Source organism: Setaria italica, chromosome V (genome assembly GCF_000263155.2).
Source record: "Setaria italica strain Yugu1 chromosome V, Setaria_italica_v2.0, whole genome shotgun sequence".
In the NCBI taxonomy this organism is placed as follows: domain Eukaryota; kingdom Viridiplantae; phylum Streptophyta; class Magnoliopsida; order Poales; family Poaceae; genus Setaria; species Setaria italica.
The window spans coordinates 32,613,120-32,635,495 of record NC_028454.1 but is presented as its reverse complement, the minus strand read 5'-3'; the positions used below and the strand labels follow the sequence as shown (position 1 = coordinate 32,635,495).

The following is a 22,376-nucleotide window of genomic DNA, read 5'->3' as shown; positions in this document are numbered from 1 at the left end:
GTCCTAATTAGGCCTAATAGATTCGTCTCGCCGTTTAGATTCGTCTTATGTAATGGGTTTTGTAAATAGTCTACGTTTAATACTCCTAATTAGTATCTAAACATTCGATGTGACACGTGCTAAAAATAAGTCAGTGGAAGAAAACGCCCCCTATAAGCTGAAGCGAACAGGACTGTAATCGTCTCTGTTTCAGCTACGCATTCGGCGTGATGCGTAATCGAATACACGCATGCATAAATCATGTCCAATCTGATCTCTTTCCACCCCGTCGCCCATCATCTTCTCCACCCAAATGAATCCATTTTGGGCCTTGTTTAGTTGCTAAAGTTTGGAGGTGCCAAATTACTGTTACAGCACTGTAGCACACTGTAGCGTTTCGTTTGTATTTGTGAATTATTGTCCAAACATTGACTAATTAGGCTCAAAAGATTCGTCTCGCAAAGTACAACAAAACTGTGCAATTAGTTTTTAATTTCGTCTACATTTAGTACTCCATGCATGTACCGCAAGTTTGATGTGATGGAGAATCTTCTTTTTGCATAGTGCCAAAGTTGGGAGTTGGGGGTGAAGTAAACAAGGACTTGTTCTAAAATCCGAAACATTCATGTCCAGTCGTGTTTTCACTTGCTTTGTTCTATGGGACAAAACCACGATGTCATCTCATGAAGTTTAGCGATATAATTCTACTCAATTTTTATGTTAGCTATATGCCCGTGAAGAATAATGTGCCAATGCATCAACACGAGGAGTAGATTGGCGATTGAATTAGGAGCTGACATGTAAAAGTAATTGAATTGGTGTGTTTTGTTTGAAGAGAGGAATGATATAGTGAAGCATCTCCGTCGCAAAATTTGAGCTGATGTTTATGCAAGGACAAGTCGATGTTGACATGACTGATGATCGAATTCGGGTGGATGGATTATATTTCAATGCAATATAGTCGCCTGGAGTAATTGCAGATGTGGGGATGTAACTTCTTGCGCTTTGGAGAGTTCTCGCATTTGCCAATTGCTGTTTACCTCAAAAAGTAAAGCCCCCAAAAAAGGAGCAATTTACTTCCTGAAACAAAAACGAGCAATTGGTTAAATGGGCCGACATTTTTCACGGAACTGCTGTGCCTGTTGTGGGCCCTTTGTAATTCCTAAGAGGCCCAGACTGGTCTAGCCCGTGTTGTCAATTGGGTCTCAAAAAAAAAGTAAATTGGGTTGTTTCCCTCCTCATGCAAATGCAACCCTTACTCAGGAATTTTCTTTTCTTTTTTGAAAGAGAACTCGCGAATTTTCTCCGTTTATTTCCCCCTCTTTCTGCGCTAGGATCCAGTAGCAGTAGCTTCGTTTTCTGTGCAGTTCCAGCCAACCGATGTTTTTCAATCATTGTGCCCTCATGGACATGGTAATAAATTGGTAATGTCTGCTGTCATTGGCCTGCTGGCTGGTGTACACGACACGTATGCCAGGTTGCGAACCGTACCGAGCGACTCCAATCTACTCCACGGTACACCAAGGGCCATTTCCAACAAACACCGTAGTCCGACGACCAACGCACGGCATCAAAGTTTGAGCAGGCAGGCATGGCTTATCGTTCATGCGACCTTCCTGTTTGGCAGAGCCGAAGAAGCATTGGGCATTTGGGCGCTCGCTGCAAAACAGAAAAAGGCTGGACACAGCATGGAGACATGCACGTCGGCATCATTGTTGTCCCTGCTGGTCGGTGTTTTCTGGCGGGTGCTTGCGCGCGTGTCCATGATGGCTTCCAACGCAGCGAACGGGCTCCAGCTCGTGGAGATGACGAACCAGCCCCGGTTTCTCTTTAATTCGCGAGAGGGAATTCAGAGGTCACAGCAGAGCAGGGAGCAGTAGTGTCCCAGCAGGCAGCAGCAGCATCAGTTTGACACCCCGGCCCGACCCCAAAAATGCCCTAACGAACTTGCATAATCGGACTGAGCATGTGCATGCGTGTGATGCTGCCGCCAGCTTTGTTTTGCATGCTCGGACCCACCGATCAACATCGATCGCTATCTGATCAACTACTGCCTCCCCGTCCGGTGCCGGGATCCTGTCCACCTGACAGATCGGGTCAGTGGAAACCAGCTCGACCGATCGTAAACGCACCCACGGTCCAAAACGTGTGTCTCGCGGTTGGTTGATCGTCTGCGTCCCACGAACGCAGACTACTTTGTTTAAGCCTTCAAAACTCGTTAAAGAGTGTCCATATAATTTTCAGACAATCCAATAAAAATCCTCATAATACTTTCTGACCCAACTAATGAATCGATCTTTTACTCCCACCATCGATAGCTTACTCCCACCATCGATGATCGAGCCGAACTCGTTATAAGGAAGGCTAATAGTTCCGACAATTACTGTAAGCGTGCATGTATAATTAATTCTACTCGGCAATCCATCCGATTAAGAAGAGTTATTATGGATACTTTGAACTTTTACTACTATCTCGTCTAAAATTTTCTAAACGGACGGTCTTCGTGGGACAGAGGGAGTATGGTGTAACCGCACCATCAATGCTCCTAGACGTCAATTTAATCATTTATTCATCTGTGTTGAACTCCATCTCCGGTCATTGAAATTATGAAATACTTGCATCGACCGTCGAGGACAAATCTTCCTCCTCCTTTCTTTCTCTAGGCCGGTCGAGCTTTGGTTTAGAAGTCGCCGTTTTCAAAAATAACTGATTAACTGTTGTGCTAGCTCGCTCTCGAATCGGGAGCTTGCAGTTTTGGACCTTCGGCAACGTACCAAACGCTTAACGCTTTCTCCATCACCGTATCTGATAGAAAAAATAAAATGCTACTAACTCGCAACTGGAGCAGCAAAACAATACTCAAAGCCCCCGTACAGTAGCTGTGCCAATCATGTTCCGCGGGTAGCGTGGGAGATTTGTTTATCAATCGGCCAGTTGGTTACGCGGCTGCGTGCCTCCGATCATGTTCTCGCGGTCTCGCCGTATACCATCTATCCGGGTCAGCTTCCAGACCAGCAACGATTTTGCCGCAACGGACAGCCAAATAAACATGTCCGGTGAACCGACGAGGAGCGATGTGCGTGGAGAGCAGATCCTTTTCGTCTGACAGCTGCACGTTTCTTTTTTCCCCCCGCATATCGAGTACAGTACTTCATCTGATTCTTTAAATAAAAAATAATCGCTTAATAAGTCTGATGACCGTTACAATCCTTGGCATGCCAAAGTCAACAGATCGTGCCCATCGAGATTTTCATCCAGCTTGCTGGCTGTGCGCGTGCGCAACCGTACTGGCAGCCACTGAGCCACATGCCGTGTAATGTACACAGCCTCACTCAAGGAACACAGGGCACGTCCATAATTTTACCCAACCTGTCCTCGTCCGAATTAGCATCAGTTACGACACGACCCCAGCGGGAAACACTTGTCCCGTCATCCCGTGTGCCGCCGCCGTTCACGCGTCGACGTCACATCATCAGCCGCGGAGAATTCGCCGCCGCAACGGCCACCGCCATTAATCATCGTTCACCGCCGCAGTGCAGCGCGCGAACTGACAGACAGTAACACGGCTCCTTCTGCGAGCTCTATCCATTTCCACCAGACCACCACCACCCCTCGCCGCGCGCGGGGCCGAGCCGGAGCCGGGCCCTCTCGTTCGTTCTCGTAGTCTCCATCGGATCGGCGCGCACGCATGTTCCCTTATTCCGCGCGCCCCCGCCGGTCGTAACCACCGGGGCAACCACCGCTCAGTACGCCCCACCACCAGCTCAGCTCCAGCCATGAAGCTCTACCCCACCCAGCCCCGCTCCGCCTCCGCCTCCCTATATCAACCTACCCCACCGCTCTAGCCTCTCTACCGATAGCACACTACGCTACTCTACGCTCACCACCAGCTAGTCGACCTTACACCGCCGCGCTCCGCAGCAGCCCACACAACCCATAATGGCGAGGCGCATCGCCGTGGCGGCGGCGGCGTTCCTGGCGCTGGCGGTGGTTCCCGCGGCGCTGGCGCAGGCGCCGGGCCCCGCGGCGGCACCGAGCGGGCCCCCCAACGTGACGGCGATCCTGGAGAAGGGCGGGCAGTACACGACGTTCATGCGGCTGATGAAGGAGACGCAGCAGGACACGCAGCTCAACAGCCAGCTCAACAGCTCCTTCGGCAACGGCGGCAGCGGCTACACGGTGTTCGCGCCCACCGACAACGCCTTCAACAACCTCAAGCCCGGCACGCTCAACTCCCTCACCCAGCAGCAGCAGGTGTCGCTGGTGCAGGGCCACGTCCTGCCCCAGTTCTACAGCATGGACTCCTTCCAGACCGCCAGCAACCCCGTCCGCACCCAGGCCTCCGGCCGGGACGGGCCCTACACGCTCAACATCACCTCCGACACCAACAACCAGGTCAACGTCTCCTCCGGCGTCGTCGACGTCCGCATCAGCAACGCGCTCTACTCCAACAAGCCGCTCGCCGTCTACTCCGTCGACAAGGTGCTCCTGCCCATGGAGCTCTTCGGGGCCAAGGCCCCTGCCGCCGCGCCCACCGCGTCCGAGGGCAAGCCCAAGAAGGGCGGGTCCTCCGACGCCGCCTCTGGGCCCGCCGGCTCCGACGACTCCGCGCCCACGGGCGCCGCCAGCGCCAGGGCCGTCGGCTGGAGCGTCGCGGGCCTCGCCGCCGTTCTGGGCTACCTGCTGTGAGTCTGAGATGAGAATGCCAAGTCCTCCAATTCCATTGCAAGTGGAGTTGTTGGGATTCTTTGCCTGAGACTGTCGGTGGTGGTGTTCCCTTCCCCTTCTTTCTCTCTTCTCGGTTTAAATTTCTTTGATCTTGCTAGTTTCTTCTTTGTAATTCTTGTTCTTGGCGGTCTGTACGATTGGGTTACGTGATTGAATTCATGTGCTTGAGGCTGTTCATAATGCATTACTGCTTTCGAGTCGTTCTATTTGTTTTGTCCACTTGCTGCCAGTAGAAGTCGCGAAGTCACGTCGAGGTGCGCGTTATTTTCCTTTGCTGCAGAGAAACGTGATGCCCGGCATGAGATTTGTCGGCGCTTTACTCTTGTTAGGTGAGAGACAATGATTAAGCTACCGAACTGACAATTCATTAGCGCAAGATTTGGTCCAAATGTGTTTTCGGTTTTGGATTTATCACGCGATAGATGGGGGCTAGCCGGCTAGGCTGGCTAGCTAAGCAAGGATAGGTTAGTGATGGAGTTGGTGGAGCAGGGTGGAAAAGCAGGGGCCTTTCTTTAGACGATCACGCGGTGCCAGGCTCGGCGGTAACGAGTATTCTTCCACTGAACTAGAAACCATAGTATCCAAAAGCAAAAGCTCTCACGAAATCCGATGGGTATGGTGCGACATCTTAGAACTTCCCATTTGTAGAATTTCATGTAGACCTCGCCCATGCATGCATCAAAATAAACTCCGACCGTGATTCGATCAGATGGTTTTCCCTTGACATGTCTCGCCATTCAGTTCGCGTTATCTTTGAAAAGGGCACGCCCAACAAGAACTAACGGCTTTGTTACTTATTTAGGAAGAACAGATGGTTTTCAACCCGTCACCGGCCGTCCTGTCCATCACGACACCATTCACAGCATATATTGGAAGCTGGTATAGTCCTGCACCAGGCGTTTCTGCGCTGTCAGGCGGGTATAGACAAGTGGCGACGCATCACTCTCAAGCATCAGCTGCCAGCTAGCACTGTCGGTACGTACAGCCCGTTTTGCTCAGCTCGATCGGATGATTATCCGGCACGCATAGTTGGTAGGAGCCACGCTTTGCCGCCCGGACCACCACTAGTTCTTTTGAATATACAAGTAGTAAACTTTTGCTCGACCGCAAAGAAACGCGACGGCACACAAAGTAAGCAGCGCTGCAAAAGAAAACGCCCAGGGTTCAGCAAAAGCCGCGGGTCAGATTGCTGCGCGCCGCGACATGGCACCGGAAATGTCACCACTCACCAGCCCAGGCTCAGGTCGATAGCGTTTGTTGGGAAATTGGGAGGTTGGGATAGCTAGGGAACTCTAGCCGAACCCTCTAGCGCACGAGCGCCGTTTCAGGCAGGAGTGACGGAGGCACACCTGGTCGACGGATTGCAGGTGACGGCAGGGAAAAATATTGCAAAACGCCACATTACGTCGACCTTTCACGGCACCCACCCACGCCACCGCGGCAAGTCGGGGGTGTTCGGCTGAGCTTCAAATAAGCTGCAGCCGCTTATTTGAACAGTAAAAACAGAGAGAGCTGAAAGAAAAAAAGCTGGCTGAACAGCTGCTACTGCTTATTATGGCTGATTCGAACAGGCTCGTCGTCTCCAACGCCCGGCTACTGAGCTACAAACCTTACCATGCTCCGTTGATCCGTTCTTTCATTCTAGTTTATGCAACATTAGCAATTTTGTTAAATATGACAAGGTATTTATGAGGAGAGAAATGATGTAGTTTCATAAAATAAGAGAGAAATTTCGTAACAGGACAGTGAAATTGTACATTGAGACTGATTTCATCTGGACGGGGAGAAAAACAGAATCCTACCGCGCGGCGCGCCTTACCGCACCGCCCGGGTACCGCCGCCGCACAACTAAAAAGCGCGGTGCGGATTGGGCCCGAGCTGCTTTCTCGTCGACCTTCTATACATGGGCCTTGTGCTCACGCACGTTGCGTTAGGATGGATGACAGGCCGAATGGGCCAATTTGCTAGAATCGGCCCGTGGAGACCACAAGGCCACATAATAATACTGGGCTGTTGCTGGCTTTCTATTTTTTGGCTCTCTCGGCAGGACCGGCCCATAGCATTCCAGTCCTAGGGCCAATCATACGCATCCGTGAGGCTGGTCGAAGCTCGAACGTGGCTGTACTACGTGTGCAGTATAGAATCGGCTCGCAATGGATAGGGACAAGGTCAACAGATTTAATAAATTCGTGGACAAGGTTAGCCGAGCAATCAAGGATAAGATCGCATGTGTGTATACGTGCTCTAGCATTATCATATCATAACTGACGACCGTGTGACATCCATAGAGGCGAGACCACACTTCGATACCAGTCAGTCGTAAAGAAAGTGAGGGATGCTAGCCAGCTAGCTTACGCTCTGCGTTGGACGCCAAACACACCACAAGACGTGGCTCCGCTCACGATCGGGTCCACGCACGACACGACGACCTCGCTACGCTAACAAGTGCGATGCTCGCCGCCTTTTTCCGTGGTGGAAAAAGGGAGGCGCCTGGGTGGTGGTGCGGGGCATATCTGCGCTGCGCGAGAGACTCGCTAGATTTTTATGAGGGAGGCCGACCGAAAGGGTGGTCGCGTTTTTATGCCCGGGCCGGATCTTGAATTGGCGACAATTGGCCACTTCTACTCCCTGGGAAGAAGGGATTGACGGCGCCACCGCACCTAATTCTAAAAATAGTGACGTCTGGCCTTAGCTTTCCGAACACATGCTACGCTTGCAAAAAAACATGCACCTGCTCGGCATCAGATGACGTACGTGATGACATGCCACGCACCTTTAATTTGCCGAGAAAACTGGAAGTTGCTCCACGTTGTCATTCCTTCCATTTGTGTGCTCCGTCCTTGCAAATTGCAATTAGATCCGTCATCTCCTAACCACAAGTGTGCCGACTGATAAAGCTGGAAGACGTAGTTAGTGTTGTAGCACGATGAGCTTTGTCGCCTGTAATCTGGAGTATGTGCCGCCTACTTTATGGACCAAAGTACTAAACCTTCTTTTTTTTTTTGTATGGTATGGTAACTAAGGCGCTATCCGTTCGGGACCTGCGTGTGCTGACTCGTGCCCCGTGGACGGGGACAACCGGAAGCTTTCCGCGGCCTAGCGAGACGAGGAGGGGCACCACTACCAAGTGGATAAAACGGAACGGGGGTGCGCAGGCGCAGCGAACCAAATCCCAGATATGGCGATATCCACGGCACGTCAGCCGGATCCGCAGCGGGCCCCCGGGGCTGACGCCCGGATGACGCGCCATCAGTGTCGGGTGGCGCCCGCGCGGCGCAACCATGTCCATGTGACAACTGACAGCGTGGGCGGTGGGTCGACGAGCTCGCGAGAGGTCCGTCCGGCGACCGTCGAAGGCGGGTCCCGTTCGCTCCGGCCTCCGGGGCCGGTCGGTCACCTGTACTTTCTGGTATTTCGAGCGACGCCGGCCGGACAACGGGTTCCTGGGTCTATCACGGCCAGAACGTGCCGAACTTTGAACATGGGGCTTTGAGAGTTGAGGGCACGGGTGCGTGGGTGGCTGACCACCGGCCGACTAGTTACACAGCTCAATAGTCTGTATAGACAGTACTGTTCCACTCCCCTTAAATTTTAGGCACCATCCAATTCATATCCCTTGAAGAGCTCTTTCGGATTATTAGCACCGTCCGGGTTGGAGATTCCACAATGACACAAACTGAGTGTGGATGTCACGTGGTCGTCAAAGAAACATCGCTACTGCTACTGCTGCAGTGCTGCATGCGGAAGTAGGAAGATGAACAACACACTGCATAAGAAGAACCATGATAGTTGGATCCAAATCAGGTGGCTCCGCTTGATGCCTAGTATCCCGCATCACCCATACTATTTTGAGGATCATTCTATTTGCATCACCCATGCCATCTTACATTACGTGGCATAAGCCATTTTTTCTAGTTTGAGCCGTAGCTCATCGTTACCTCCCTCCATGTAAAGACGCATGTGCCCATCGGTCGGGTAAAAACACATATATTGTCAAAGAGAGAAATCGGAGAGAGAAGAAAGGGAGAATGGATACCATCCTATGTAGCATCGCAATATCACCAGAAAGAGAGAAAAAAAAGGAAGGAAAAAGGAACGAGGAGGAGAGAGAGAAAAGGAAATGAAAAACCGAAGAAGGAATGGGAATGAGAGAGAAAATGAGATGGGAACAAAAGAAAATAAAAGAGATAAGGGTACTATGGATATTTGATCTCTTCTATACATTGTCAAATAACAGGAGAAGCAACTCAAATATTTTTCCACCAAGTCAAGCTAGAACTAGGAAAAGTTGCTTCATAAAAAAGGTCAAAGCTAGAGCTATTTTTCAGGAATCGGCGCTATGCCAAACGAATCTTAGGAGGAAGCATGGATTATGCTTTCTTGTAAAATGCTGCTACGATTTTATTTCTTCTTTATATTCTTTATATTATAATTTGCTATATTGATTTTAAATTATGACACTTTCAAAATAGAAAAACTTTATAATTTTGCATGTATTTAGATGAGATTATCTGTACCCATAAATTTAAAAGTTGCAGGGGTGCACATTGATAGAGGTATAAAGAGACCTTATATTAAATGACGGAAGCATATAGCTTTGTTATGGTGGCTTTAGATGGCCTGCTAGAAAAGTATATCAATCGCCTAGATCGAGGAGACTTCTCTAGCGTCATTTGAGAAATGGACGATGAATGGCATCACTGCTTAGGTAGGAGGAGATATGATTTAGAACTAAAACCAACAAATTACAGAGTCCAACCTGCCTTCTCCTACTTTTAGTTTTTTGTGTATATTATCCCAGAGGCAAGTCTAAAACCTGAAAATTATCTTGGTTCATATGAGCAGCTAGCTATGGTTACATATGTTCGGTATTATCAATTGCCTAGAGGTGTCTTCGCTAGCGTCATTCGAGGAATGGACGACGAATTAATGCCATCACTGCTTAGGTATAGGAGGATTGGAGGACATAGGATTTAGAATTAGAAATAGCAAACTATAGAGTCCAACCAGCTGCCTTCTCCTACTTTTAGTTTTTGTGTATATTATCCCAAAGGTAAAACTAAAACTTGCGAATTATCTTGGTTCACATGAGTAACTATGATTATATATGTGTTGTTTTATACTTTTAGTTGAAAAATATGTATGTTTGCATCCTTTCCAGTAGCATTTACTAGAGTTCCCTGTTTTGATAGTCGTTCCCTAAATCTTACTATGGTCAAAGGTATACCACGAATCTTCATGTAGCAATCTATTTGATTTGAGATGACCTCTCTTTGCTCCCACCCCCTAGTTAAGTTTGTTGGTCATGTTTAGAGATGGCACATCATACTTCGAAACCGGGTATCCTGGATGTATCCCAATCTAGTGTTCTTCCTTTTGCGTATATCCCTTCTAACCCCATTTCATATCATCAGCGATAGCTTTGTCCATACACCATTTCATTGTTTGCCCCGGTATTTAAACTAGAAATATATAACATTTAACTCCATAAACTAGTTTTAAGTCCAGCTAGTTTAAAGTTCAGGATTAACGGATTAGTTTCATTTGGTATATGAGTTTCAAACCATTAAATTGAGGTATAGTAGGTATATATACAAATAATATACATATATAGTCCAGTCCGGTTACTTATATATTTTAAATATAAAAGATGATTGCATATTGAGTTATACAAATGTTTGAATCAACAACAAGAGGTGAAACTTTACTTACAACATCAAGATCAAAACGCGCATAGTTGTTTATATAGTGGAAAGCGCGCGCGCACGTCAAACCCTACTAGTTTAATTAGGACAGTGCGATTAGCATTCTTTCCTCCATGGAGTATTTCGTTGTAGAGTTTAGAAGACTGGCATATGTCTGTGTCGTCGTCCACTTGGCGGAGGAAACCAAGACAAAATATGCCAAGTAGGACTTGAAGCATGGCGTACGTGCTTGCATGTACACGGATCATGTGGCTCCGCAATGACGCAAGCATTTAGCTATGCTTTTTGTCGGGCGGCAATTGTGCCGTCCATCTCCTTGCTGAAACTTTTTGGCAGCACTCCCCTTCACAAAAATTTGCTCCACTCCACCAACTTCAAAAAAACTCGCAGCCAAACACGTCTAGCTCCACCAACTCCAGCTCCAGAAAAAAGGTGGAGCTAGGGGTCAGATCCACGTTTTTTGTGGAGTACCTCAAGGGGTGCTCCAAAAACTCCAGTTTCAGACCTCATCATGGAGTTGTGGGGTAATTACCCACCATGCCACTGATTACACACGTACCGCTTCGTGAAACAAAACAAAACACCGCTATTCTCCCGTCATCCCCTCCCATCCTCCCGTTGCCTCGAACTAGCGCCGCCGCTAGTGGATTGGGCGCCGCCGTCCCCAATCTCCAGTGAAAATGGTTGCGGGCGCCGTCTTCGCGCCCCATGCCGTGCCGGCCTGGAGGTTGCGGGGCCTCGTAGGCTGCAGGCCCAATCTCTAGTGAAAATGGCCGCGATTCACATGCACTCTCTAAGCGCAGGCGCTGGCAGAGCCGAAGTGCCGGACGCGCCCGCTGGCGACAAGGGGCGGCGACTGGTGATGGAGGCGGTCGTGGCGAGCAGGGCGGTGCCCGGCGCGGCTGCCTTCGCTCGCCGTTCCGCATTGCCGCTGCCCGCCGGTGGCCTCAATGCCCCGTGCGCCGCTCAGGCGCTCACCATGGCAGCGCCCGTTTGTCCCCCGTGGGGCAGCGCTGCACCACTACCGCCGGCTGGGCTGCGCCGCCATGTGCTGGTGGCCTCCCAACCAACAGAGAGGAAGACGGCGGCGGGGACGACGCGCTGCCCATGGCGTGGAGCTCAGGATGATTTCTCGTCCAAAACTGAAAAGGGAAAGAGAGGAGGAGGAAGGGAGTAAAGAGAAGAGACCGACACGTGGGATCATTCGCAAAGGGTAAAATAGACTATTCACAACAAGTCCTTAGGTTTCTGGAGCTGGAACGCTGCAACCAACCAAACACGTACAACAACTCCATGTTTTTGCGGAGTTGGTGGAGTAGAGCTGCAAAAGGATGGAGTTGGTAGAGTGAAGCTGTGTTTTCTTTAGTGGAGTGTTACCTAACATCCCTTAGGGGTTTGCGTACCACTGGGAGGCCAAATGCTAATCCAACTGCCTTGGTATGCATTGGAATTAATGCTGATGGCCCACTAGATGTTCAAAAACTAAAATGACGTATTTGTCACACAAATTTTTATAAAACCACCGTGAAGTAGCAAGGGTATCTAAACCATGCCGAATTGCCACTTTACATACGTAATACTCCCTCCATCCCAAATTATAAGTCATTTCAAGAATCTTTGAAGAGTTAAAGCATCTCAAGTTTGACCAAAATTATAGATAAAATTATAAAGATTTATGACATCAAATAGGTATACTATGAAAATATAATTGATGAAGAATCTAATGATACTTAGATGACATCATAAATGTTATTATATTATCATATAAATTTGGTCAAACTTGGGATACTTTGACTCTCCAAGATTCTTAGAATGACTTATAATTTGGGATGGATGAGTACTGTAATTCGAGCAGCAGCAACACAAATTGCAGCCCGCAGAGAGTAAGAGACGCGAGCGGAGTGAAGAAACAAGGGCCGCAAGTACAAAATATATCAGATGCCTCTCTCCGGATGCGTCACGCGAGCTGTCCTGTCCTCCCCGAGCCAAGGTCCCCAACCGAAGCAGCGACGCACGGGGCCAACAAAAGGGACGTCATACGTGATCCACATGCGCTGTCCCCGCCACGCAAGAGCGATCGTATTCTTCTCCATCGACCGGCAACACACACGCACGGTCTGACCGGCCGGCTGCCTCCCAATGCAAGTTGGCTCGATCAACCGGCACTAGTTTAATCCGGCTAGCTACCGGGAACACGAGCGGCGCCCGCGATCGACATGTGCTGGTAAAAAACGGGGGGGAATACGAGGACACGGCAAGACAAGTAACGGCGGGTAACGTCCAACCCGCGTGACGTCTCGGATTACGACGACTCCGCTGCTGCTGACGCCACTACACACGCGATCGAAGACGTTGGGCGGCCGACGACGACCAAAAATCTACACAGCTACAATTGTGTGCTCCAATTGCAGCTACCCCGGGTGGCCTGTGCTGACCCGCTCCCCTTCGAAATTGGAGGGGTCATAGTATACGGTTTCGCCGTTGATCCAAACAGCTTGGTTCTTCTTAGACGGCTTGATAGAGAATGGCAACTTTATTATGATTATGTTTGGTTTGCAGTAGGCTTCAACTAGCTCAATATTCCATAGTCTTTTACTCTTTTCAGTAGTGTTGTACTAGCTGCAATTAGTCCACTCGATCCGCATTAGTTGATCCATAATCTAGTTTGGTAATCTTAAGTAGAATTATATCTCACGAGAATAAAAGATGGATCCGATGTATGCTGGTCCTATCATCTAATCCCTCAGCGAAATAACTTGCATTTCTCGCCGTGGATGCGCCGATATGCTACGGAAGAAGACTACGACAGGAACTGGTCCGTCCACTTGGCACACCGGAATACGCAGCCAACCGTCGGCAGCCACCTCGCACCCCCTCGCGAAATAATCGTGCCCGCTGTTCGCGGCCGCCCAGGCTCTCCTCCGCTCCAGTATCAGGATCGGGCCGCCTCCCATCATGAGAGTCCAACCGCAACGCGCGCGCGGGTCCGCGTCTGCCTCAGTAGCAGCTGTCGTCACGGAGCCGGCGTCCCCGAGCCGCGGCTGACGCCCCTCCACGCCAGCGCCGAGCGCGAGCGAGACTCGCGTGTGCCGCAGCAGTCAGTCCGCGCGAACCGTTCGAAAGCTACCCCCGCGTCGCGGCGTGGGTCCCGCGTGACGTCACCCGCCACACCTCACCTGCCCCTGTATATATCCCGCGTCGCCCCGCCATAACACCAGCGCCCCGACCCCAACCATCGCAACCCACACGAACCACGCCCGCGAGGAAGGGGGAAAAAAAGGAAGAGAGAGAGAGGGAGAACGGAAAAGTTAGGGGAGACTCTGCGCGGCGGCCGGGACGTCAAACTCAAAAGCACGTCTCGGGAGGTGGGGAAGTAATGTACCAGGCGATCCCCTACAGCAGCGCCCGGCCGTGGCTCGTGCCGGCGGCTGAGGCGGCGGGCGTCGTCGCCGTGAAGCCGGAGCCTGCGGCGGAGGAGCCCGCCGCTCGGACCGACGCCGCGGGGGACGACGGCGGCGGCAGGGCGGAGGTCGAGAGGGCCGTGGCGGAGAGCCCGGTGCTGGTGGTGGGGCGGCGCGGGTGCTGCCTGAGCCACGTCGTGAAGCGGCTGCTGCAGGGGCTCGGCGTCAACCCGGCGGTGCACGAGGTCGCCGACGAGGCCGCGCTCGCCGGGGTCGTCCCGGCCGGCGCCGGCGCCGAGGCCGCCGCGCTGCCGGCGGTGTTCGTCGGCGGGAAGCTGCTGGGCGGGCTGGACCGGCTTATGGCCGTCCACATCTCCGGCGAGCTCGTGCCCATCCTCAAGAAGGCCGGTGCCCTCTGGCTCTAATTCAATCACCGTATTTCTTCTTTTTTTTTCCCCTTTCAGTTTCAGAAATGATGGCGTCGTGAATTTTAGTCCTGGCCGTTGGATCGAGTATTACATCACATCGCGGCGGACGTGTTGCAGTAGGACTTCGATTTTCTTTTATTTAGGGGAAGCGAGAAAAAATATGATAATTCTAATTTTACATAATTTTATCCAGCAATAGCATGTTTGGTAGCGTGTGTGATGAGCGCTCGCCTCTTCTTCCATCATGTGAATACGGAAGACGAGCGAGGAGAGGAGAGAGACAGGGGGACGTCGTCTGCGCCGCATCTGTACAGTCGTTTCCGTTTCAGATTTTAATGAGGATGAGCTGTCCAGTTTCCCATTTTCATGTGGTTTGGACCATTTTGTGTACATCATGTCACCTGGTATACTGCTCCTCCATACGGTCCATTGCCGTCCGTCCGCATACGGCATTTGTCTTGTACTCTACTGGCTCCATCCATGGCCGGTTGCTGAGGTGGCATGGGTGGACGTCACTGCGTTATGATGCCATCAGATTGGCATTTCAAAAACGACTCTTTTCCCCTCTCCTTTTCCCCAGTAGTAAAATTCTGAACAAACTTTACTAGTAGGTAGTAATTTAACGAGGATGAAATAAACAGGATGTAGAGATGCAGAGCTTGGATTAACTATGCATACACCGCCTAGTTGATGTATGTAGTATAACCCAACTGTCTCATGCTGCCAGTACTAAGGTACTAGCACTTATTTTTGCCATAAAAACAAATTTAGGTCAAGTGTGTGTTACAAGATTTTTGGTGCTGCAACAACCTGTAACCTGTTCAGGGTTGCTCGTGGAAGAGAACCAGTAGCGCCAAACGGAAGACGATGCAACTGAGACCGTGTGATGCTATGCTTGTCTGCCTTTGTATCGGTGCTGCCAAGTGCGTAAGCAGTGATGAGCATGAACTAGAAACAACCGCAGATTTTTGAGCCGCTGGGAGCATAGCAAAGCACGCGGCAGAGAGGAGAAATCAAACTTCTCGTCTCGTGGATTTGCGTGGCGCTGCGGCACGTGTGGTTCGGAAGAAGTTCCACAGGCCACTTGACCGCAACCAATCCCGCAGCCACAGGATCTAGCAGTGCAAAAATCTTCTCCTCCGAAGCGGAGTACAACGCACAGTACGTGGCCACGTCCTTCCTCGGACTGGGTAAAGGGCTTTCTTGTCAGATTCTTCTCGTCACTGAATCACAATCACTGATGAGAGAGAGAGAAAGTGCGGACATCTCGATCTCTTCCAGTGGCAAGCAGAGGGAAATTTCACGGCAGGGTTTACCCAGGCCCCCACACCCTGAACCTGTCGCGCGACAGCGCAGGTGCAGCCGCTCCGCTCTTGAGCCAACTTTGCCTGCCCGTGCCAGCACCTCACCTTCCGTATGGCTCCCGAGCTCGGTTCACCGTGCCTCCTCCCTCCGCCACTCGAAAACAAGAGCGGAAAGAAGCGACAAAACGGCGGGATCGAGCGGCCGCCGCGCGTACGTGGCCACAACAAGGCGCAGTGGCGCACGGAGGCGGAGCCGCGTCCGGCCGGCCACCAAACGCGTCCGTGGCCGCGGCCCACCGCACCAAATACGCCATGTGCGCCGCCGCATCCACCGCGTTTGGCCGCGACCGTAGCGGCGCACAGCGCACCCGGTGCTAGCAGTAGGCAGTAGCTTCGCCTGTGGAGCTGCGGTACTGCGGCGAACAAACAGCGGCCGGCATGCATGCTGCGTAGGTATACTGCCGGTACAGCCGCCGTAGCGTGGCAAGATTCCGCGTGACTTTTTTGCTGTGGTCTCCTGGCATGGCTGCGGCGGAGAGGGGGGGATGCTACTTGCTGTACTTGGACGCATGGCCATTGGTCATCAGGCAGGCCGCCACAGACCACACGCCCACTGGGGATCCGAGTCATCTCCACGTACATAATCTGCGTTTGTTCAGAAATCTGCTCCTTTCCGTTCTCTCTCTCTCTCTCTGGGGGATGATGAGTGGTGATTATAGATTTGATGAACACCAGCACTGCACAAAGGTTACTGGTACCACATTGTGCTTAAGGAAATTAAAAGTCCATTAATTTCACGATGTGTTTTTTTCATTTTTTTTTCCTGTAATGATAAGCAACTTTCCCCTTTTCATGATTACCATTGGCCGTTGGCCCCCTTGGGACACCGATAGATCACTGGACCTGCCGGCTGCCATGACTGATGACAGTACCAGTCTCTTGCATTTTCGGTTACAGGCTTTGCGCTAAGCTCCAACCCGACCTCGCTTTGTCGTCTCTTTGCTCTCAATGTGTCGACTCGAGATGCATGCCAATCGAGTATCATGCCATTCTTTTTCCGACTCTTAACATACGTAGTAGGGAGGAACCTTCATGCTGCCCTCATGGCAGAGTATTAGGAGATGATACGTGTCCCCGCCTCCCAGGTAACGTACAAGTCAAAGCCACCCAATCATGGTCGAGCGCACGTTGCTGACGGCCGGGCTGGGGCATCGACGAGATGTGCAGAGCACAGGGACGCACACGCGCCGCTGACGAGGCTGTCGGCGAGCAAGCGGACAACGCCGCACTTCCATGCTGCAGGAGCTAGCTCCGAGTCTCATCAGTTCACCCGGTTACTATACATTATCCCCCCTGCTCCTGCCCCCTGGTCTCCCCTGTCCAGAGAAGACGTCGCCACAGCGTTTACCACGCGGTGCCAACAGCGAGGCCCCGGCGAGCACGAGCTCGCCGGACAGGGTCGTTTTTATTTGGTTCCACTTCACGCGGCTGCCTGCCTGCCTCGCCGGTCGCCGCCGACCCTCTCTGTTCCGCTCCGACATGCGGCGTGGAGGGGCGCCTCGCTTGCGCCGTTTGTTTATGGGTTGCAATCCGGTCGATCTGCACGCTGATCCCGCGCATCTTCGCAGGCTTCTTCTGATTGGCGGCCTGTCTCCTCCTCCTCTTCTCCTCTTCCCTGCCTGTCCGTCGGTTCTGCGCCTGAAGGGCCGTAGGCGCCAGCACCCGGAGCACGTTCATTGAACCCACGAAACTCCTGTAGGGGGCTGTACCCTACACACATGACAAGTCATCATGCGTGTTGGCGTCGTGTATCTCCTGCCGAATGTGCTTCTCCTTGCGCCACGTAGCTTGAACGCCCACATGGGCAGGGGCTTTGTATATTTAAGCCCCCTCTTGTTCTCTCTAGCAGTCTAGCTTAGTAATGCACATGGTTTAGCACGGGTAATGATGCACATGCATGCATCCGTGTGCCTTGCTCGGACAGGACGTGTGTGGAGTGTGGTGGCCATTGGTCCCTGTCATATTCTGCAGCTAAAGAGGATTTGGCGACGCTTTAGCGCTTAATTACCGTACTTAAATGGGGGAAAAGGGAGGATGCATTGCAAGTGATAGGTAAGTACTGCGGCTTTGCTGTCAAGAGGAGTGACAAGTAAAGGTTACCTTGCTGTCACACTCTCGAGTTGTCACTTGGGAGATCAAGATTCAGTCATGCTAAGACAGCTTCAACGAGAAAAGCACGAGGAAATGGCTGGCAGAGAGGAACGGGGGACGTACAAGGAGAAAATGACAGCAACCGAATGCAAGTTTCCACAGAGAATTGTCAATTCAGATGTAAACCGGGAAAAAAAAAAGCTGGGCCGGCCAACGCAAGGAAGCGTAAGCCTCCAGGATTGCCGTGCTTGTAAACTCTTTCTAGAAGCCCAGGCATGTGTGTGTGAGTGTGACTGACTACAGTTGATGCTGAATTGACTGAACACCTGGCCTTTTCCTGAATCATTACATCCTGGTAGTAGGTAATTTGCTTCTGATATTTTAGTTTGAACTTAAAGTGCAGCTCTAGAGCCTAGAGGCAAAGAGGACATATGTTTGGTGTATAGTCTTGCATAATGAAACGACAGGTCTCATTTCGGATGCATCTACTATGCACGTTCAGAGAAATGACAAGTGGGCACCAGCTGAGAATAAACTCCTGTAATTGAATGGTCACGGACTCACGGCTCACGGGGACGTAATCTGCTGATGACTACAGCATTTGTTAAATGGTATATGTATGTGTGACGCGACTTAGCATGGCCAGGTGAGATGTAATCGAGGATTGATATCCACATCCCTCGTCAGCGGCGTACGACCCTGCCACTGATATTTTTTCTGATCGTTTCATCTGAAATTCATAAGGAATAATTCCTCACGTGCCACTAGTTAAACTTGAAATCCCTTATATACCACCTTCAGTGACTGTGGGGGGTCCCACATGTCATAGACACAACAATGGCATATAAGGGATTACAGGTTTTATCGGTGTCAAACAATTCATAAATAATGCACTCCGGTTCCATCCAAAAATTAGGTAGAATGAAATTCAGGGAGATCTGCACTTTGCAATGAGGTAAAATCTCTGAAAGTGCATGTCGATGTGGTGGACGGCACCACAAATGGATCAACGTTAAGAGGCCAGTATCTGAGATCACACTGTATGTCGCTGTCAGCATGTTTGACAAATTAAGAGTGCTTCTGTTCAGATCACAAAATTCTAATGCTTTGCAAGGCCATTCCATGCTGATGCCCACAATTTGCCACCAAATAGGACCTTATGACGTGCGCTCAGCATTGTTAACGTTTTGATCGGCACACCGAATAAGTCAGAACATGCCGTTTGTTCCACACAAACGTGACGTCTCTCTTGTCGCTGAAACCAGCGGAGTCCGCGACTCCGCGTCACTGAATTCGAAGGTCTGGTGCGCTGTCTGCATGGTTACATCATCCATATGCAAGGCCGAGCGGTGTTGAAACTTGAACGGTTCGCTGAAGATACCTACAGCATACTGCCACCCAAGCTTTCGCATTCTCCTTTTCTGATGATCGTTGTTTTATGATCTACGATGGTTCATCAACTAATCTACGACTGACCTGTTTTGCTAGGCACGTGCATGTAACCATCTATGCCAACCATCTATGCCAATTCATCAGCTGGAATGTTCAGTTCAGACTTAACCTAGTCGCAGTGGCGTATTCTACACCTTAATCTGTCGTCATCGAGCGAGCATCTCGTGGTCCAGCTAGGCAGGGTTAGATCAATGGTGGAGCAGAAATGAAGCATACTATCTACTACCTGAGAACAATATGCATCGCGAGAAAGGTAAATGTGAAAAAGGTAAGTATGCATGTTCTTTTCAATCAGTGTGATCACAGGATCTTCCTAGTTCTTACTACCTTAGAGTGCTTGAGTGGAATTCAAGTCATGAAAACGAGCAGTGCACTTGTCATGTGGTTGGTCGTTGAAAGGAACTAGTTTAGGTGCGACCGGATCAGTTCGAGTGATGCAACAGACGCATCATGTGGAGCCTGCTGATGTCTGGATCGATCGGGATGGGCATGAGAGGTCGGTGGAGTGGAGGTATTATCCTCGACCTCATGCTTGCATATTCTTCGACAAGACACAAGAACAAACGGATGGTGAGAACTGAGAAAGATGCCTTGTTACAAAGCCTGATGAACGGGAAAAAAAATAGATAAGCATTAGCATAGCAAACTGTTCTTGTTAAAGAAAGCGGACTAATAGTCATGCCGACAGTACGGTTCCAGAAGTCTGTTCCTTTCAGTCATCGTTTTGGTAGGAAAAAGGATGGGGCCTCAGATATCATGATACCTTAGATCACACAAAAAATCTTTCCGTGTTCGACAGAGAAAACATAATCTACTGTTTCCCGTACTTTCAGTGGGTCTAATTTGGTCCATGAGAAGCGCATGTTTAAGCGTACCAAAACTTTAATGGGGTTGCAGCATCTAAGGGAAAATATCTGAATTAGCTGGCAATATAATGCTGATAAGAGCCCATTTTAGTGGACCAGGTTAGAATGATTCAGAACATTTCAGCTGAAGACATTAATCTGCTGGTCGGAATCCATCTTGCATCATGCACAAGTGTGCTGACGCAGTGACTTGCTGAGCATATTGTGTCGGTAACTAACATCTGAAGCAGAAGCATATAATGAAAAAACTATTTTCACGGCGCACATTATTCACTCGTCTGGACGGTTAAAAGGTAAAAACTCTCCGGTACCATTCCGACTCGCTTGCCCGGACAGTACAAAAAGGATTACAGCGATGATAAGTTCAGAAGTTTGAGACACTTATTCGGGGACCATGAGACAGTGAAGTTGCTAAAAAATTTAGCTGTGCATCCACTTCGACCCAGTTGACATGTCGGCTCACGCTCTCTGAACCAGGGGATCATCCATCAGCCAGGTCAGTTATCCTAACATGTTCGCTTCAGCTTATCAGCTACCAAATAGTATTTTCTCTCACAACAAATCAGTCGTTTTAGCTTTTCAGCCAGCTTAAGCCGAACAGAATTCCTGCAAGGCACCCACTCTGGGGACTGGGATACTGTACATCCTTTGTACGAATTCAATACCTTCATTCTGTGATTCTGTCCCAGAACCCAGCTGTGGAGCGTCGCTACTCACTAGCCATGCACGACAGGTCACAGGATGTATAGTACTTCTTGATTCAGACTACTGTTCAGCAACGACGAACACTGCGCATCCTTCTTGTCGTGCAGGCCGCGCGGCGGCGGCAGCTGCAGCAGTGGGGAGGGAGCAGAGGTCGCAGACTCGCAGTATCGTCGTCGGCAAGGAAAACCGCTGGGCCGCACGTTCCAAGGTGGACGTGGGCAATGGTCCGATTGTTCGGCCCCCGTTTGGTGGACTGAGATTCTGTTGGACTGAATGCAACGATTTTTTTTTAGCCTACTGAATGGAACGATTTAGCCCGTGGTGGAGTGTACATAACCATGAATTTTTTTTTTAAAAAATATGTTGCGAGAACTAAAAAGGAGAGAAGATTGGAGAATTTGAGTGTCAAACGGATATGGAAACATTGATGATTGACTCACAAAGGCAAAAGTACTTTTTTAGAAAAAAAGAAAACAATCAATCCAAAGCCTTGGATTGCGTTTTCAATCTTAGGTCTCTACAAATAGAGTTAAGAGTTGAATTTTGCCATCCGGAAACTCTAATTTGGGTTCAGATGAAAGTTGGTGATTATGTTGAACTGTTATTGATAGAAATTGTGACAACCACATAACTTAGCAAATAGTACGTGTCTTCAAAAAAGCTTGTTTTTTGGCGTAGTCTGTAGATATAGTGACCAATGGCAAACTATAGAACACGTGGTCATGAAATTAGACCTGAGCAAGGAGAGCTACCAGCCCGGAGTTTCCGAGCCGAGCTCTGTCAGCTGTTTTTAACCAGCAAAATCAACACCATGCCCAATCCTAATGTAGCCGCGAGGCAGGCCAGGCTGAATTTGATCCTTGTCTACATGGAACTGCAAAAATACAGGCGGTTGTTTTTGTGCTCTTTCCTTACTATCCTCTGTTAAAAAAAGCAATTTTGTTAGCTTTGAATCGAGTCTCAGAGTAATTGTTATTTCATCGGAGTCTCAATGTAATTGCGTTTTCGCTTTTGAGTCGAAAGCTTACTACAGTTTTTGACAATAAACCCCCCGTGATGTTGAAGCAATTGTGAACAACTCCACATACCAACATTTTTCGTCCCTAGCCCCGTAGCCTGACCGACCTACTCTGTCCCCCTTTCGCTTCGCAGGCTCTCTCTACCGTGGCCGCAGCGCCGCCAAACGCGCATCCTGTCCCTGCAACCACGCATCTCTTCCTCCTCCCGTAGGCATCGTCGTTATCCTCATCTCCCCGCACTGGCGTGGAGTGGGGATCCATTTGAACTCGAAAATTCCTCTCTTGCTGGTAAGCAAACCCTGGCTCGCTTCGACGAATTGTTCGTTATGTTGTGGAGAACTGCAGGCTATTTTATTTGTTGTATTGCCTCAAATCCAAACACTTATTCTCCAATTCATCGCGAATTTATTCTTCTGCGCGTAGTAGTAAGATAGATTTATTTTTCCAAAACCTAGGGTTTAGGTGAACCTAGTCGCCTTGCTTGCTACTTGTGTGTCTAGCGCTATTTGCGTGCTGATTGATTTGGAAACTAATATTGATTAATGGCATGGGTGTTGTGCTAGTATGTCAGACAGTCCGTGCACGCGAAGCCAAATCATAATAACAAGGGCAGCGGCAGACGCAGAATTTTACAAACG

The 22,376-nt window shown here is 50.0% G+C and overlaps 2 protein-coding genes across 2 annotated transcripts; both read left to right on the top strand.

The window, feature by feature from the left end:
- The first annotated feature begins 3,822 nt into the window (after window positions 1-3,822).
- LOC101755299 (fasciclin-like arabinogalactan protein 11) lies at window positions 3,823-4,913 on the top strand. The gene has a single exon (XM_004969425.4). The coding sequence runs from the start codon at window positions 3,919-3,921 to the stop codon at window positions 4,666-4,668; it is 750 nt and encodes a 249-aa protein (XP_004969482.1). The 5' UTR covers window positions 3,823-3,918; the 3' UTR covers window positions 4,669-4,913.
- Window positions 4,914-13,612: 8,699 nt separating this feature from the next.
- LOC101754896 (monothiol glutaredoxin-S5) lies at window positions 13,613-14,631 on the top strand. Its single transcript, XM_004969424.4, has one exon. It carries the CDS (start codon window positions 13,789-13,791, stop codon window positions 14,236-14,238), a length of 450 nt encoding a protein of 149 aa, XP_004969481.1. The 5' UTR covers window positions 13,613-13,788; the 3' UTR covers window positions 14,239-14,631.
- Window positions 14,632-22,376: the final 7,745 nt, after the last annotated feature.

Bases quoted from the DNA above. Each gene is read 5' to 3' on its own strand.
- LOC101755299 (XM_004969425.4), top strand. From the start codon at position 3,919: ATGGCGAGGCGCATCGCCGTGGCGGCGGCGGCGTTCCTGGCGCTGGCG.
- LOC101754896 (XM_004969424.4), top strand. From the start codon at position 13,789: ATGTACCAGGCGATCCCCTACAGCAGCGCCCGGCCGTGGCTCGTGCCG.